At 52.9% G+C, this 15,335-nt stretch overlaps 1 protein-coding gene across 1 annotated transcript; it reads left to right on the forward strand.

The window, feature by feature from the left end:
* The first annotated feature begins 185 nt into the window (after nucleotides 1–185).
* ARHGEF40 (Rho guanine nucleotide exchange factor 40) lies at nucleotides 186–14,914 on the forward strand. The gene is made up of 22 exons (XM_069485154.1): nucleotides 186–1,099; nucleotides 1,247–1,414; nucleotides 1,546–1,666; nucleotides 2,254–2,350; nucleotides 2,449–2,529; nucleotides 2,662–2,778; nucleotides 4,108–4,203; nucleotides 4,303–4,418; nucleotides 4,812–4,938; nucleotides 6,520–6,642; nucleotides 6,745–6,888; nucleotides 7,369–7,979; nucleotides 8,117–8,351; nucleotides 8,892–8,978; nucleotides 9,573–9,788; nucleotides 10,491–10,661; nucleotides 11,821–11,998; nucleotides 12,782–12,886; nucleotides 13,113–13,256; nucleotides 13,762–13,892; nucleotides 14,294–14,340; nucleotides 14,454–14,914. The coding sequence occupies exons 1-21, from the start codon at nucleotides 244–246 to the stop codon at nucleotides 14,333–14,335; spliced, it is 3,966 nt and encodes a 1,321-aa protein (XP_069341255.1). The 5' UTR covers nucleotides 186–243; the 3' UTR covers nucleotides 14,336–14,340; nucleotides 14,454–14,914.
* The last annotated feature ends 421 nt before the right edge of the window (nucleotides 14,915–15,335 follow it).

Raw genomic sequence — 15,335 nt, forward strand, 5'->3', positions numbered from 1 at the left:
TCAGCAGCCCAAGCACCCCGTCTGGCACTCAAGTGTCTGGCCCCAGGGGGTGGGCGGGTACAGGAGCTTCCGGTGCCCAATGAGGCTTGTGCCTACCTATTCACACCTGAGTGGTTACAAGGGATCAACAAGGACCGGCCAACAGGCCGCCTCAGTACCTGCCTACTGTCTGCACCCTCTGGGATTCAGCGGCTGCCCTGGGCTGAACTCATCTGCCCACGATTTGTGCACAAAGAGGGCCTCATGGTTGGACATGGGCCAAGTACACTACCCCCAGAACTGCCCTCTGGACCCCCAGGGCTTCCCAGCCCTCCGCTCCCTGAGGAGGCCCTGGGCACCCGGAGTCCTGGGGATGGGCACAATGCCCCTGCTGAAGGACCTGAGGGCGAGTATGTGGAGCTGTTGGAGGTGACACTGCCTGTGAGGGGGAGCCCCACAGATGCTGAGGGCTCCTCGGGCCTCTCCAGGACCCGGACGGTACCCACCCGCAAGGGTGCTGGAGGGAAGGGCCGGCACCGGAGACACCGGGCCTGGATGCACCACAAGGGCCTGGGGCCTCGAGACCAGGGTGGGACTCGCCCACCCGGTGAGGGGAGCAGCACCAGAGCCTCCCCTGGGTCTCCCCCGGAGGTTGAGACTCTCCCAGAGGCAGTTTTGGAGGTGTCTGAGCCCCCAACAGAGGCTGCCAAGGAAGACTCTGAATCTTGCCCCCTGAGGCCAGGGGAGGTTGGAGGAGGAGCAGGACAGGGGGCTGAAGAGCCACCTGGTACCCCTCGGAGAACAGGCAAAGGAAACAGGAGAAAGAAGAGAGCTGCAGGAAGAGGGGCTCTTAGCCGAGGAGGGGACAGTGCCCCACTGAGCCCTGGAAACAAGGAAGAGACCAGCCACCAGGAAGCCCTTGTCAATCTGCCCTCACCAAATGAGCATGAGCTTCCAGAATGCAGCCTGGTTAAGGAGGAGCATGAAGGCTCTGGGAAGCCAGAAACTGAACCACAGGAGGAGCTCAAACCAGCGGACAAGAAAGAGCCTCAGCCCCCAGAAGCCTGTGGGCCTACAGAAGAAAGGGCCAGCGAGAGAGAGCAAGAGGGCTGTATAACAGGTGAGATGACACCGAGGCCCATGGGGCAAGAACCAGGGCAGGCTGGCCTGGGGGAGGGGGCTGGAGGAGAAGCAGGGGTTAGGATGGGAACAGAAGAGCCAGACCCATCCTCATTTTGGGTCCATAGCTCTGCCTGTGTCTGTTCAGGACACACAGGCCCAGAGGGGCTTCTGTCTGACCCACCAACACCACCCCTGGAGACTACGCAGGAAGGAAGAGGGGACAGCATCCCAGAAGAGGCCCCTCCAGCCTCCATCTCTGATGACCCTGATGTAGCTTGGGACCTGATGGCATCTGGATTCCTCATCCTGACTGGTCAGTGGGCATCAGTGGGAGAAGGGAAAGGGGATCAGGGTTGGGGTGGGCTTGGGGAGGGAGATAGGGTGGGAGGGAGGTAGCCAAGGACTGCTCCCAGCCAGGACAGCCTGGCCATTTTGTGTCTTCAGGAGGGGTGGACCAGAGTGGGCGAGCTCTGCTGACCATTACCCCACCGTGTGCTCCTGAGGAGCCCCCACCCTCCCGAGACATGCTGAGCACTGCTCTTCATTACCTCCACTCATTGCTCAGGTAACTGAGGCCCAGTGCTGGCACCCTGGACACTAACCTCCCAAGTCATAAGGACCCTGACTTTCTGACCTCTAAGATACCTACTTCTTCAACCTTCCGATTTTCAAGTCATTGACCTCTGAGCTTACTGCCTCTTAACCTCCAGGATAATGTCTTCATTGATCCTCAAAATCAACACTGTTGACTTTCAATATCCTATGACACTACCTAGATTATCAGGACATTGGGTCACTCATTCAACAAATATTTATTGAGCACCAAGTACCTATTAGGTACCATACTACAGGATGACATTGAATTTATACCATCCAGAACATAGAATTCTTAACTTTCCTGACCTTGATCCCTTGGCTTGAGGGATATAGGGCCATATAAATATAGACAACCAATTGCCAGGTCACTGCCTCTTGCACACACATCCCAGACTTTGGCCTTTGCCCCTTGCTCCCCAAATGTACCAGAACTAACTTCTCCTGAAGACTGTTAACACTAAAACCAGACCCTGTATCTCTGTGCTGTCCTATCTGATATCTCCTCAACACACATACACACACACTGCAGCCTCTTGGCTCTTCCTACCCCAACAGGCCTGATCTACAGATATTGGGGCTGTCCGTCCTGCTGGACCTTCGCAAGTCACCCTCACTGCCTCCAGCACTCATTCCTGTCCTGAGTCAACTTCAGGTAACCACCCTTTGAGATAGGCAGTTTCCCTAGATCCTAACTCTTCCTTACTGGCCATTCCAGGCCCACAGTTTAGGATTGTTCTTCTCTGCCCTCAGGACTCAGGAGACCCTCCCCTCATTCAGAGGCTGTTGATTCTCACTCATCATGACCTTTCAACTGAACTGTGTGGATTTCAGGTTTGAGCCCTTCACTCCCACCTAGACCCCCTTCAGTAGTGAAGACAGGAGAAGAGGCTGGCTGAAGCCCCAGGCTGGTCTCTGAATCCCTGGGTGCCCAGGCAGAAATCCCCTGCCTTCGCATGTCTACAGGGTGCTGAGTTGCTGTCAGAGAATGATCTGAAAAGAGTGGCCAAGCCAGAGGAGCTACAATGGGACTTAGGAGGTCACAGGGACCCCTCTCCCAGCCACTGGGTAGAGATACACCGGGTAAGCTTCCCCTCTACCACCAAGGACACTAGGAGCTAGGAATGACCTAGCTGAGGATATTCTAGGAAAGAGGACAGATCCAAGACACACCATGGGGTTGCAAAAAAGTGGTTTCCATTCCATTCAATTCAACAAGTATTTATGGCTCACAGATCACGAGCAAAATATTGTGCATTGTGCCATGGGCTACTGGGGAGATGGGAGGAATATGTCAAATAAATTCTTAATATGACGGTAAGTGGCCGGGCGCGGTGGCTCACGCCTGTAATCCTAGCACTCTGGGAGGCCGAGGCGGGTGGATCGCTCGAGGTCAGGAGTTCGAGACCAGCCTGAGCAAGAGTGAGACCCCGTCTCTACTAAAAATAGAAAGAAATTATATGGACAACTAAAATATATATATACAAAAAAAATTAGCCGGGCATGGTGGCGCATGCCTGTAGTCCCTGCTACTCGGGAGGCTGAGGCAGTAGGATCGCTTAAGCCCAGGAGTCTGAGGTTGCTGTGAGCTAGACTGACGCCACGGCACTCACTCTAGCCCGGGCAACAGAGCGAGACTCTGTCTCAAAAAAAAAAAAAAAAAAAATATGACGGTAAGTATATGACTTTTGGTGGAAGATAAGTCATGGTGGAAGATAAGAGAAGAGTATAAGATAGTGTCAATTGGGTTTCTGGAAAGCGCTGAGAACAGCACTGAGGCTGGTTCTTGTTCCATGTCACCTTGAACAAGTTATTTTACCTCACTTCTGGAGATGGTGCCCTTTCTGTACTTTCTCCTTGCACCAACATCCAGGCCTCAGGATCCTCGTCAGCAAAGTGCAGCAATTGTAATATAATCTCTAAACGTGCATTCAGCACTTACCTTCCATGATTCTATGAACTTAAGTGCTGTGCATATTCAAGAAGAGAGGAATAAACATGATCTGAGCTGAGCATAAAAAGGGTTTGTATCGTGGTCTCTAAACTTCCCCTTTAGTATCAAAGGGGAAGTAGATCTGAATAGGCAGAGAGGAGGGTTGGCAGGGTAAAGCCCCAGCGCAAAGGGAAAGGAGTCTCATAGTTACCAAGCTGTACAATGTGCCAGACCCATGCTAGATACTGAGCTGGCACCATCTCTTTAAAACTCACAAAATCTTGTCTTATCCTGACTTTACAGTTGAGGAAACAGAGGTTCAGGAAGGTTTCTGAACCTGCCCTATGTCATACAATTAGTAAGCAGCAAACTCAGGAACTGAACTCAACATTGCCTCCATAAAAGTATCCAAGGTGGCCTCACCCCCTCTCTTATCCTAAATTCTGACCCTCAACTCCAACCCTGCATGTGGGTTTCAGGAAGTGGTAAGGCTATGCCGCCTGTGCCGAGGTGTGCTGGGCTCTGTTCAGCAGGCCATCAAGGAGCTGGAAGGAGCAGCGGAGCCAGAGGGAGAGGTATGAAGTGAGATGGGACAATAGCGGATGGAGGATGGGATAGGGATGGGGCCAGGGTGGGGACTTCCTGGTGGAACCCCAACTGCTCCCCATCCCCAGGAGGCAGAGGGAATGCCTGAGCCCCTGCAGAAGGTGCTGGCAGATCCCCGGCTGACAGCACTGCAGAGGGATGGGGGAGCAATCCTGATGAAGCTGCGCTCTACTCACAGCAGCAAGTACGAAGGATGGGTGTGCGGGGGCAGGTGGAAGTGGGAGGTGGAGTCACAGCCTGTGGCTGCCAACAAACCTTAGCTGCCAGATCATTCTTAACTATGCATGTATCTGAGCAACATATGCTTGTACTCTTACTGTCTCACAACACTCAAAACATCTCTGTGTGCTAGTTACAATTACAAATGAGGATGTGGAGGGTCAGAAATGTTAAATGTCTTGGCTAAGGCCAGTCAATAAGGAGTTAGGATTCAAATCAAGGCAGTCAGAGAGTCTAGCCCATTGTCTGACCCATGATGCTATGCCACCTCTCATGTTTGCATCCCTTGGAGGGATGCAAGGACAGAACTGAGAGGCCTGACGAAGGCAGTGGTTCATTCTGCACCCCCCTTCCCCAGGCTGGAGGACCCAGGCCCAGCTACACTATATCAGGAGGTGGACGAGGCCATTCACCAGCTTGTGCGCCTCTCCAACCTGCACGTGCAGCAGCAGGAGCAGCGGCAGCGCCTGCGCCGACTCCAGCAGGTGAGCCAGGACCCCTGAACCCTCCTTCCTCAGCCTGGGAGCTGGCCTCCAGTGCCTGCTTTCCGCTGATACTTATAGTTGATGGTGTTCTTCTGGCCTGACATGGCCTAATGCCCCTCCCTCTCTCCTCACCTCCCCTGGAGGTTGGTTGTGGTCAGTGCGAGAGTCAACAAGAGGATGGGAACATCAGCACCAGGAAAGAAGATAAGCCAGGTCTCCCCCTCCCCACTGTTTATGCTTGATCAAGGATCCTTACAGATTGTGAGAGGTGCTTGGGCGCCCTAGGGGATTCTGGAAAGAGCTGATTGACTCTGGAGTGCCTACCTCCTTAGCTTAAAAATAATAAATGTTGATACCCACTCTTTAGCTACACTGCCACACATGCTCCCTTACCTTCTTATGCAATGTCATCCCTCAAACCTGAGGCTGGAACGGTCCTACCTCTCCCCACCTTGGAAGGAGAGGGCATTGGAAGCCCCTAAGGGGACCCACAGGCCTCCTTGTGGGGAAGATTCAGGAATAAGCCTGGCTTCTCTCAAACTTGATTCTTCTCTCCTGGGGTTAAGAGCCCCATAAGGATTTGTTCTCCACCCTACCATGTAGGGTAGAGGGCTTTGAAATCTGATTGTTCCTCCTTAGCCAGGCATGGTGAGGGAACACCTCATGGACCTGTATGTGTGCATCAGGGAAGGGTCATCGCAGGGTCAGTGCTACAGGGGAGCCAGGACTTTCTGGTTCCTCTGCCCCAACATCCAAGGGGTTTCACCCACTACTGTTTGTTGGCTTGCCGGCTTATTAGCTGTTTTCCCCTCTGCTTAAAAACAGGATTTACAGTGTAAAGTGCTCAGCCTGAGTTCTCGCTCTACTATGTGTAAAATATTGGACAAGTCAGGGAGCTCCTCTGAATTCACAAGTCCTCATTGTAGAATGGGGATAATAATAATTCACTCACAAGGCAGTTAGGGAGATCGAGTGAATTCAGCAATCCTCATTTGAATGGCACCGGCTATTAGAAACTGTCTCAGACTCCTCGTCCTCGGGCTATTCCACCCCAGCTTCCAGCCTTCAGAGAATACAATTACCATCCCTTTTTGGTCAAATACCTCAGTTCCAGCCTGAGAGTTCGTATGGCCCCATAATAGGCAACTAGAGCTGGACACACGCGCGCGCGCGCGCACACACACACACACACACACACACACACAGGTATCCACCTTCTGGGCTGTCACTCCAGGCCTGGTTCCTGGGACCTCTGCCCACCAGTCGCCAGGGCTCGGTGAAGGCCCTCAGTGGTCTAAGTGACCCTCATCCTGCCTTTGGTTCACAGCAGCTTTATCTATTTCACCCTCAGGCATAGCCCTGGAACCCTAACCCACCTCCCTCACTGCCAGCCTAGCTTCCCCCTCATGTGGCACTTTGCTAAAGATTTCTTATCCAGTTTCTCACTTGACCCCTGTGGAAACTATTAGCACACACTGTTATCATTCCCATGCAGCAGATGAGATGCAGTAGTTCACCCAAGGATTGGGGTGGTGCCTTTTCTCTCCACGGCACCCTCCTCTCCCACCCCATCTGCCTCAGGTGTTGCAGTGGCTCTCAGGCCCAGGGGAGGAACAGCTGGCGAGCTTTGCTGTGCCTGGGGACACCCTGTCTGCCCTGCAGGAGACAGAGCTGCGATTCCGGGCGTTCAGCGCTGAGGTCCAGGTGAGAAGGGGAAGAAGGGCAGGCAGGAGAAGACATGCAGGGAGGCAGGAGGAAACTACCTGGGACTGAGGGCCAGGTCTCAGCACAGCCTTCCTGCTCCAGGAGCGCCTGGCCCAGGCACAGGAGGCCCTGGCTCTGGAAGAGGATGCTGTCTCTCAGAAGGTTCTGGATATCTTTGAACAGCGGCTGGAGCAGGTTGAGAGTGGCCTGCATCGGGCCCTGCGGCTACAGCGCTTCTTCCAGCAGGTGCGTGCAGAGCCTCTTCCTTCAGTGCCCACCATTTTCATTTCTTTCGTTTCTCCCTAGAGAAGTTAATCAGGTTAAAAGCAGGAACTCAGAGCTCATCTCCTTGATTTTAACTCTTAGCTCTGCCACCTCCTTGCTGAATGACCTGGGACAAGGTGTACTAAACTCGAATGTGCTTTCATAGACCTACTTCACAGAGCTGCTGAAGGGATTACATGAGGCAATATATAAAAGCACTTGGTACAGAGTCTGTCACTTACAAACTCTGTTTAAGTATTAGCTATTCTTTTACCTAGGCTACTCCATCTCCACACCAACTGAGTGACATAGGCAGTGATGCTGGAATACTGAGAGAACGAAGAGGGTGATGGGCATTGGAAAGCCATGGGCACGAAGACAAGAGCTGCGATTGGGTGGCATTTGGGAGTAGCACGGGGCCTCACCCTTTCTCTCCCATCCCCAACCCCTTTGGCTTTGTAGGCACACGAGTGGGTGGATGAGGGCTTTGCGCGGCTGGCAGGAGCTGGGCTCGGTCGGGAGGCCGTGCTGGCGACACTAGCCCTGCGGCGGGCCCCAGAGCCCAGCGCCGGCACCTTCCAGGAGATGCGGGCCCTGGCCCTGGACCTGGGCAGCCCAGCAGCCCTGCGAGAATGGGGCCGCTGCCGGGCCCGCTGCCAAGAGCTGGAGAGGAGGATTCAGCAACAGCTGGGAGAGGAAGCGAGTCCCCGGGGCCACAGGCGACGACGGGCAGACAGTACCAGCAGTGGAGGGGCCCAACGGGGCCCCCATAGTCCCTCACCCAGCCTCAGTTCCCTGCTGCTCCCCAGCAGCCCTGGGCCACGGGCAGCCCCATCCCATTGCTCCTTGGCCCCATGTGGAGAGGACTGTGAGGAGGAGGGCCCTGAGCTGGCTCCTGAAGCAGAGGGCAGGCCCCCAAGAGCGGTGCTGATCCGAGGCCTGGAGGTCACCAGTACCGAGGTGGTAGACAGGACATGCTCACCACGGGAACATGTGCTGCTGGGCCGGGCCGGGGTTCCAGACGGACCCTGGGGAGTAGGCACCCCCCGGATGGAGCGCAAGCGAAGCATCAGGTGAGACCTCAGCCCAGTTGGTGCTCAAGAGGCAGATCCAGCTGCCCAGCAGGAAAAGCATATAATGTTGTTGGGGGTAGTGGCTCCTTCCCATGCCCCGGGTGACACCTCCTTTGCCACTCTTGTTGTACCTGTAGCGCCCAGCAGCGTCTGGTGTCTGAGCTGATTGCCTGTGAGCAGGAGTATGTGGCCACTTTGAGTGAGCCAGTGCCACCCCCTGGGCCTGAGCTGACCCCTGAACTTCGTGGCACCTGGGCTGCTGCCCTGAGTGCCAGGGAGAGGCTTCGCAGCTTCCACCGGACACACTTTCTACGGGAGCTTCAAGGCTGTGCAGCTCACCCCCTGCGCATTGGGGCCTGCTTCCTTCGCCACGTGAGTGATCCTCTAGAACTGCGGTCCTCAACCCCCTGGGCCGAGGCCCTGTACCCATCCATGGCCTGTAAGGAAACAGGCCTCACATCATTGCCTGAGCTCCGCACCACACCCACACCCACCACAACACCCCACATCCCACCCCCGGAAAAATTGTCTTCCATGAAACCAGTCCCTGTTGCCAAAAAGGTTGGGGACCACTGCTCTAAAACTTCTTCCAAGTCCTCTGTCCCTTCCCATGTGCCAACCTCATCCATCTGTCCTTCCTTCTCAGTATCTACTGCTGCCTACCTCCATGTGTGGTCCATTACTCTGGGGCCCAGCCCCATTCTGTAGGCCCCTCTGCCTCTACTCAGCCTCTGTGTCCCTGCTTGAGGACTTTACTCTCTTCACAGGGAGCCCTTCATTCCCTAGCAGGCTGAGTGCTCCCTGGTGACCTGTCCCTCCTTTGAGCTTCAGTGAAGATGGGAAGGGGGAAGGGGAGAGGTTTGTCTGCTGAGACCTCACCAGGGATACCTTATCTCTCCTCTATTGGTTCAGGGAGACCAGTTCAGCCTTTACGCCCAGTATGTGAAGCATCGACACAAACTGGAGAATGGTCTGGCTGCGCTCAGCTCCCCAACCAAGGTAATATTTTCTCCATCCCCCATGAGAAGAGAAGAGGGGCCAGGAAGACCTAAAAACCCACCCAACCTCAAAATCCTTCAGGGAAAAAAAGCTTTCCTGAATGTTCTCAGGAACGTGACCTACTAATAATCTCCCAGGATTGCACACCGGACTGGGAGCCAGGTGAAGCTGGGTTCTTATCCAGTCCACCTGGGGGACCTTGGGCAAGACTCTTGATTCCTCTGGGCCTCTATTTCTACATCTGGTAAATGGGGGCAATATTCACTCTATCTAACTCACAGGGAAGCTCTGAGGATAAAAAGAGCTCACATCAAAAGATATGCAAGTGATTTCAAAAGTTAAAAGCCAGAGAGTATAAGGGATTATTATTTAGATACCTCTTCCATTCCCTTCAAGATATAGAGGACAATTATACCTCCTGCAGGTCGCCTACCTGCTTTTCTTCCAGGGAGGTTTTCTGCTTTCCTTTGGGAATACCTGGGCTTCATCTACATCCAAAAGCCTAAAGTACCACCCACCTCCCCCACCAACCCAAGAGCTTGGCCCTCAGATGCTCCAGCCGCTCCCCTCATCTCTGTCTCCTCCCCAACCTAGGGTTCCCTGGAGGCTGGCCCTTACCTACCTCGGGCCCTGCAGCAGCCCCTGGAGCAGCTGGCTCGGTATGGGCGGCTCCTGGAGGAGCTCCTAAGGGAAGCTGGACCTGAGCTGAGTTCCGAGCGCCAGGCCCTTGGGGCTGCTGTGCAGCTGCTCCGGGAACAAGAGGTCCATGGGAGAGACCTGCTGGCCGTGGAGGCGGTTCGTGGCTGTGAGGTGAGGCCGTGGCTCTAGTCACTCCCGATCAAACTGCTTAGCCCTGTTCCCTCAGAGGCAGTGTGGGCTGGTGATAAGAGAACCAGACTCCAGGTCAGAGGGCCCCAGGCTCTAATTTCTAACTATCTGGGTGGCCTTGGTTGAGTCACTGAACTTCACTGACCCCCAGTTTCCTCATATGCAAATAAAGAAGCTATGTCCTGTCAACATCCCATGTTCCAACATCTGCCTTGTACTCTCTCCTATTCCTTTCCTAATTCTTATCTTTCCCTACCTACCCTACACTTCCTCCTGCATCTTAACATCCAAAATATACCTTATTCTCTACCTAGTCTTTTTCCAGCCCTGAGGCTCCAGAATAGGTTGGAATCCTGTATCCTTCTGTAGAGTAGACCTATTTCCCCTCCAATTATTTGCTGATTCTCTTCCTGGGTCCTCAACACTCAAAGGCTTCCCCATGGGACGCTATAAACCCTGCTGTGCAATGCACCTTCCCATCTTCACAGGCACCTAGTGCAGCTAGACCAGGTGTGCTGTGCATAATGACCAGTGGCTGGATTCCAGGCTGAGGCTTCCTTGATTTCCTGACTCTGCCTGAGAACCAGTGCATTAGGCCTCTTGCCCTATACATCTATTTTTACTCCCCATAAAATATGCACAAAGGGCCCCTGGGCCAACCACCTTTCCTTTTCCTTTTCTCAGATAGATCTGAAGGAGCAGGGACAGCTCTTGCATCGGGACCCCTTCACTGTCATCTGTGGCCGAAAGAAGTGCCTTCGTCATGTCTTTCTCTTTGAGCATCTCCTCCTGTTCAGCAAGCTCAAGGGCCCTGAGGGGGGGCCAGAGACTTTCGTCTACAAGCAGGCGTTTAAGGTACAATGCCCAAGGCCAGGCGCGGTGGCTCACTCCTGTAATCCTAGCACTCTGAGAGGCCAAGGCGGGAGGATCGCTCAAGGTCAGGAGTTCGAGACCTGCCTGAGCAAGAGCGAGACCCCCGTCTCTACTAACAATAGAAAGAAATTACCTCGACAACTAAAAATATATATAGAAAAAATTAGCCGGGCATGGTGGCACATGCCTGTAGTCCCAGCTACTCAGGAGGCTGAGGCAGGAGGATTGCTTGAGCCCAGGAGTTTGAGGTTGCTGTGAGCTAAGCTGACGCCACAGCACTCTAGCCCAGGCAACAGAGCGAGACTCTGTCTCACAATAAATAAATAAATAAAAGGTACAATGCCCGGAGTGGCGAGGAGGACACACAGTCATGCTGTTCTCTAGAACTCAGGATGTTCTGGAAATTCAACCCCCAACCCATGTTCAGAATCTGCATCATCTAGAATAGGCTTTGGCCTGTAATCAACCATCAAGTTAGGGTCTTAGGGAATGTTAGAAATCCCTGTCATTGGTCTCCCTCATGGGGTTTTCCTTATCAGTCATGCAGGAGACTTGTAAGGCATTCTAAGCCAAAATGGAAGGGGACCTTTCCCAATAAGGACACATGTACCTTTTGAGTTAGGGGTGGTTACTGGGGCATGAGGAGAAAGGACACTATATGTAGCTGACCTTGACTGAACCAAAGAACCTAAGAAGGCCCTTTAGGGAAACAGCCTTGGTATTCAGATAGATAAATGTTTGTAGCAACCTATGGTCCTGGATCAGGCAGTGTGGAATGGATTCTAAGGGTTTCTAGACTTTGTCCCCCTACACTAGTTCCAGCTCTTCAGAGGGGGAGTATAGCATGGAGAAAAAGGCCTAGGTTTGGAATAACATAGATACTGGCTCATATTCTGGCTCTAATAAGCTATCATAAGCCCTTGGGCAAGTTGCTTCATGTCTCTGGGCCTCATTTCCCCTTCTATAAATTATGGTTGTTATGAATACTAAATATAGAGCACTTTGCTTATGTTGGGTGTTGAACAAATGTTTACCGAACATCTTCCAGATGCCAGGCTGAGCATAGAGCTTGCCCATGTGTAGCTTGCCCACCTCGCCAGGACTCACTCCATCTTCACCCACTCCCCCTGTTCTTCCTCAGACTGCTGACATGGGGCTGACAGAAAACATCGGGGACAGTGGACTCTGCTTTGAGCTGTGGTTTCGGCGGCGGCGTGCACGAGAGGCATACACTCTGCAGGCAGCCTCACCAGAGATCAAACTCAAGTGGACGAGTTCCATTGCCCAGCTGCTGTGGAGACAGGCAGCCCACAACAAGGGTACTGGGCAGAGCTAAGGGAGTGTGTGCTTGCAATCAGGGTTATAGCAGGAAGTTTTCTGGAGAGCATGGAGACTGCTTGGGAAAATAGGGTATAGGATAAAGAAGGAATGACTTGTAAGAATGTTCAAGATCTGGCTTGAGAGAGATTGCTGAGATACAAGTGAGCCTAACATGTTCCAAAGGGAAAGAGAAAACTAGCAAATTTCTGGGAGGAAAGAGCAAATGGCTGGGTGAAAGAAGACGAGAAACTGCCCACTGGACTTGGGTTTTTGAACTGGTGCTGCTCACTTGCTGTGTGACCTGGACTCGTTGTTTATTGGTTGGTTTGGTTTTCATTTTTGCTGGGTTTTGCTTTGGTTTTAATTCTCTGAATCTCATTCCACTCACTGAAAAATTAAATAGTAATATCTTCATCTTAGTGTGATAGGGAGGATTAAGTAAGGCGACATATATATGGGAGGACTTTGTAAACTGTAAAGGTATATAAAAATGTGAGTTTTGCTCTGAATGCCCAAGACACAAAGAAGTGAGTAGTGGAAGCGAAGTCAGGCAGCTGGGATGCACAATGGGCAGGATGCAACATATGGGAGACAAGAGACAATTGCCTGAGGAGGAAGTCAAACCACCATCGCCATCCATGTTTTGACAGTGGACAGGAAGAATAACAAGAGATACCAGAGGAATGAGAGTTGGGAAGGAGCAGAAAGAAGAGCTAAGCATGATGTGTGAGGGCTGGAACAGAGGGCAGGAAGAAGTTGGTAACAGGGTCTCTGTTCCCTAGAGCTCCGAGTGCAGCAGATGGTCTCCATGGGCATTGGGAACAAACCCTTCCTGGACATCAAAGCCCTTGGGGAGCGGACTCTGAGTGCCTTGCTCACTGGAAGAGGTGAGAGCCAGGGTGCTGGGGGGTGGCCCCCAGAAGTCAAGACCTTGTCAATGAGGATACGATGGGGAGGTGTGGTGGAAAGTCAGAAAGGGTAATGAGTGGGCATCTCTTCCCAAAATCTGTGGGACTGTCTGGGCAGCCTTCTGTGAGACTGAGGGTTGTCCCAAGGAGCCATGAGGGCTTTCCCACACTACCACCCCACCACCCCACTCCCCACTCTCTGCAGCCGCCCGCACCCGGGCCTCCGTGGCCGTGTCATCCTTTGAGCATGCCGGCCCCTCCCTTCCCGGCCTCTCGCCGGGAGCCTGCTCCCTGCCTGCCCGCGTCGAGGAGGAGGCCTGGGATCTGGACGTCAAGCAAATTTCCCTGGGTGAGGCACCTCTCAAGGGGTGGCTCCCAACAGCTGGGTCATCATGGTGATGTTCAGGCTGCTTGCTGCTGAGCAATTCCTTTTTCTAGCCAAGTAGCCCAGTTGCCATGACAATTATGTACAGCTTCCCCATTGCTAAAAGAGCCTTCCATCTTGTTGCTAGGGTGATGCTTACAACAGCCTGTTGCTAAGAAGCACTTCCTCTGTACCTCTCTCTCTAGCTCTCCTTGGGTTTCTATGGAAACTGCCTCAGCTTCCTGTTGTATCCTCCTGGTTCACCACGGCAATCCTTATAGTTTCCTGTCGCTTCTTCCCTGGTTGCTCTAATGATGCTGCTGACAATTTCCTGCCTCTTGGTAGGGGGGTTCTCTTGGAACTGGATTGCTATGGTGACTCACAGCTTCCTGTTGCTATGGAGCTTTTTCTTCCTTGACGGAGCAGCTTGGTTGCTTAAGGTAATCTGGAGGGGTTCTATACCCTGCTCTCACCCTAGCTTCCCCTTCAGCCCCAGAAACACTTGACTCTTCTGGAGATGTGTCCCCAGGACCAAGAAACAGCCCCAGCCTGCAACCCCCCCACCCTGGGAGCAGCACTCCCACCCTGGCCAGTGGAGGGATCTTAGGGCTATCCCGGCAGGTAAGTCCCTGCAATAAGGCTGGGAATGGGGTGATCTCTTCAGCTACTTTCCGGGAAGGCTTTTCTGATCATTCAACCCATGGGGCTGGGGGAAGGAGCAGGAGGAAACAGTGATCTTGTGCTCCCAGCTGAGGCTACAGATTGAATTTATTGTCCAGGCTAACTCCTCTCCCCCAGGACTAGCTGAGAGGCCTAAAGGCCAGAGGTGAAAAGGAATTTTTAATACGGAGCATAGTGGATGGAAAGGGGAGAATGCCAATGGCCTGATTTGTACTTGGGTTAAAATAGCAAAATTCAGGAACTTTGGGGAAGAGAGATGAATTGACAGACTTGGGGGGTCAGGAGAAGACAGAATATGACTATGTCCCTAAATTCACTGCAGCTTCTCTTTCTCCCCTCAGAGTCATGCCCGAGCTCTGAGTGACCCCACCACGCCTCTGTGACCTGGGTGAGTCCAACATTTCTTCCTTCTTGCATGTACCTTCCTTCCTCTCCCCAGATGCTTGGGAACCAGCTTCTTCCCTCTCCCGATCCATCTCTCTCTCCTCTCCTGCCTCTTAGAGAAGATCCAGAACTTGGCTGCAGCCCCTCCTCTCAGCATATTTTGGGCTGGGATGGAAGTGGGACATAATGGAAGACTGGGCAAGCACTGAATTTCTTCCCTCTGCTTCTTGGACATAGAGGAGGTCTAAGGACCAGAGCATCACTCTGCTACTGCTATCTCTAGTCTCCCCAGCTTGGTGCCTTCTCCTGCAGGAACCAGGGTGGCCACATTGCTTGCCTTCAGACCCTGGAGGCAGGGAAATTATCTCTCTTCCAGTCCTTCCCCATCCTCAGCCATTGTATCCAGGACAGCACTCCCATGCTGGCCCTCCCCTGCCAGCCTGTGTTCTCTTCTCACCCCACCAACTCTCCCTGAGAAGACTCATCTCTGCCAGGTCAACTGGAGTTCCTGGTGACTCCATTCTGGGGGTCACAGGAAATGGAGCTATGCAAGCCATTATAGGAGGATGGGGTGGGGAATTGCAGACTTTATATATGTAATTACTATTGTTATATTAAATGTATGTACTCACACTTTTGCCTCTGAGGAGCTAGAGTAGTCCTCTAGATAAAGGTGATCCAAATAACTTGAGCACTTCCCCTCAACCAACCCTTAATGACAACACAGAAAATAGGACCAAGGCTAGAAGGTACCCTCCACCTCTTAGTGACCCAAAGCCGACTGTATGAGCCTGGAAGAATGTGGCTACCAGAGGCTCATTGCACTCTTTGAAGTTCCTCCCCCCACATGTGGTCCAGCAATTCTCAAAATGAAGCCCTCAGGCCACAATACATGAGAACCCCCAGACTACCCCTTAAATGGTAATTCTTGGGCCCCACCCAGAGCTACTGCATCAGAAGCCTAGGGGTAAAGCCCAAGATTCTGCATTTCTTATCAAA

Source organism: Eulemur rufifrons, chromosome 2 (assembly GCF_041146395.1).
Source record: "Eulemur rufifrons isolate Redbay chromosome 2, OSU_ERuf_1, whole genome shotgun sequence".
Lineage (NCBI taxonomy): Eukaryota > Metazoa > Chordata > Mammalia > Primates > Lemuridae > Eulemur > Eulemur rufifrons.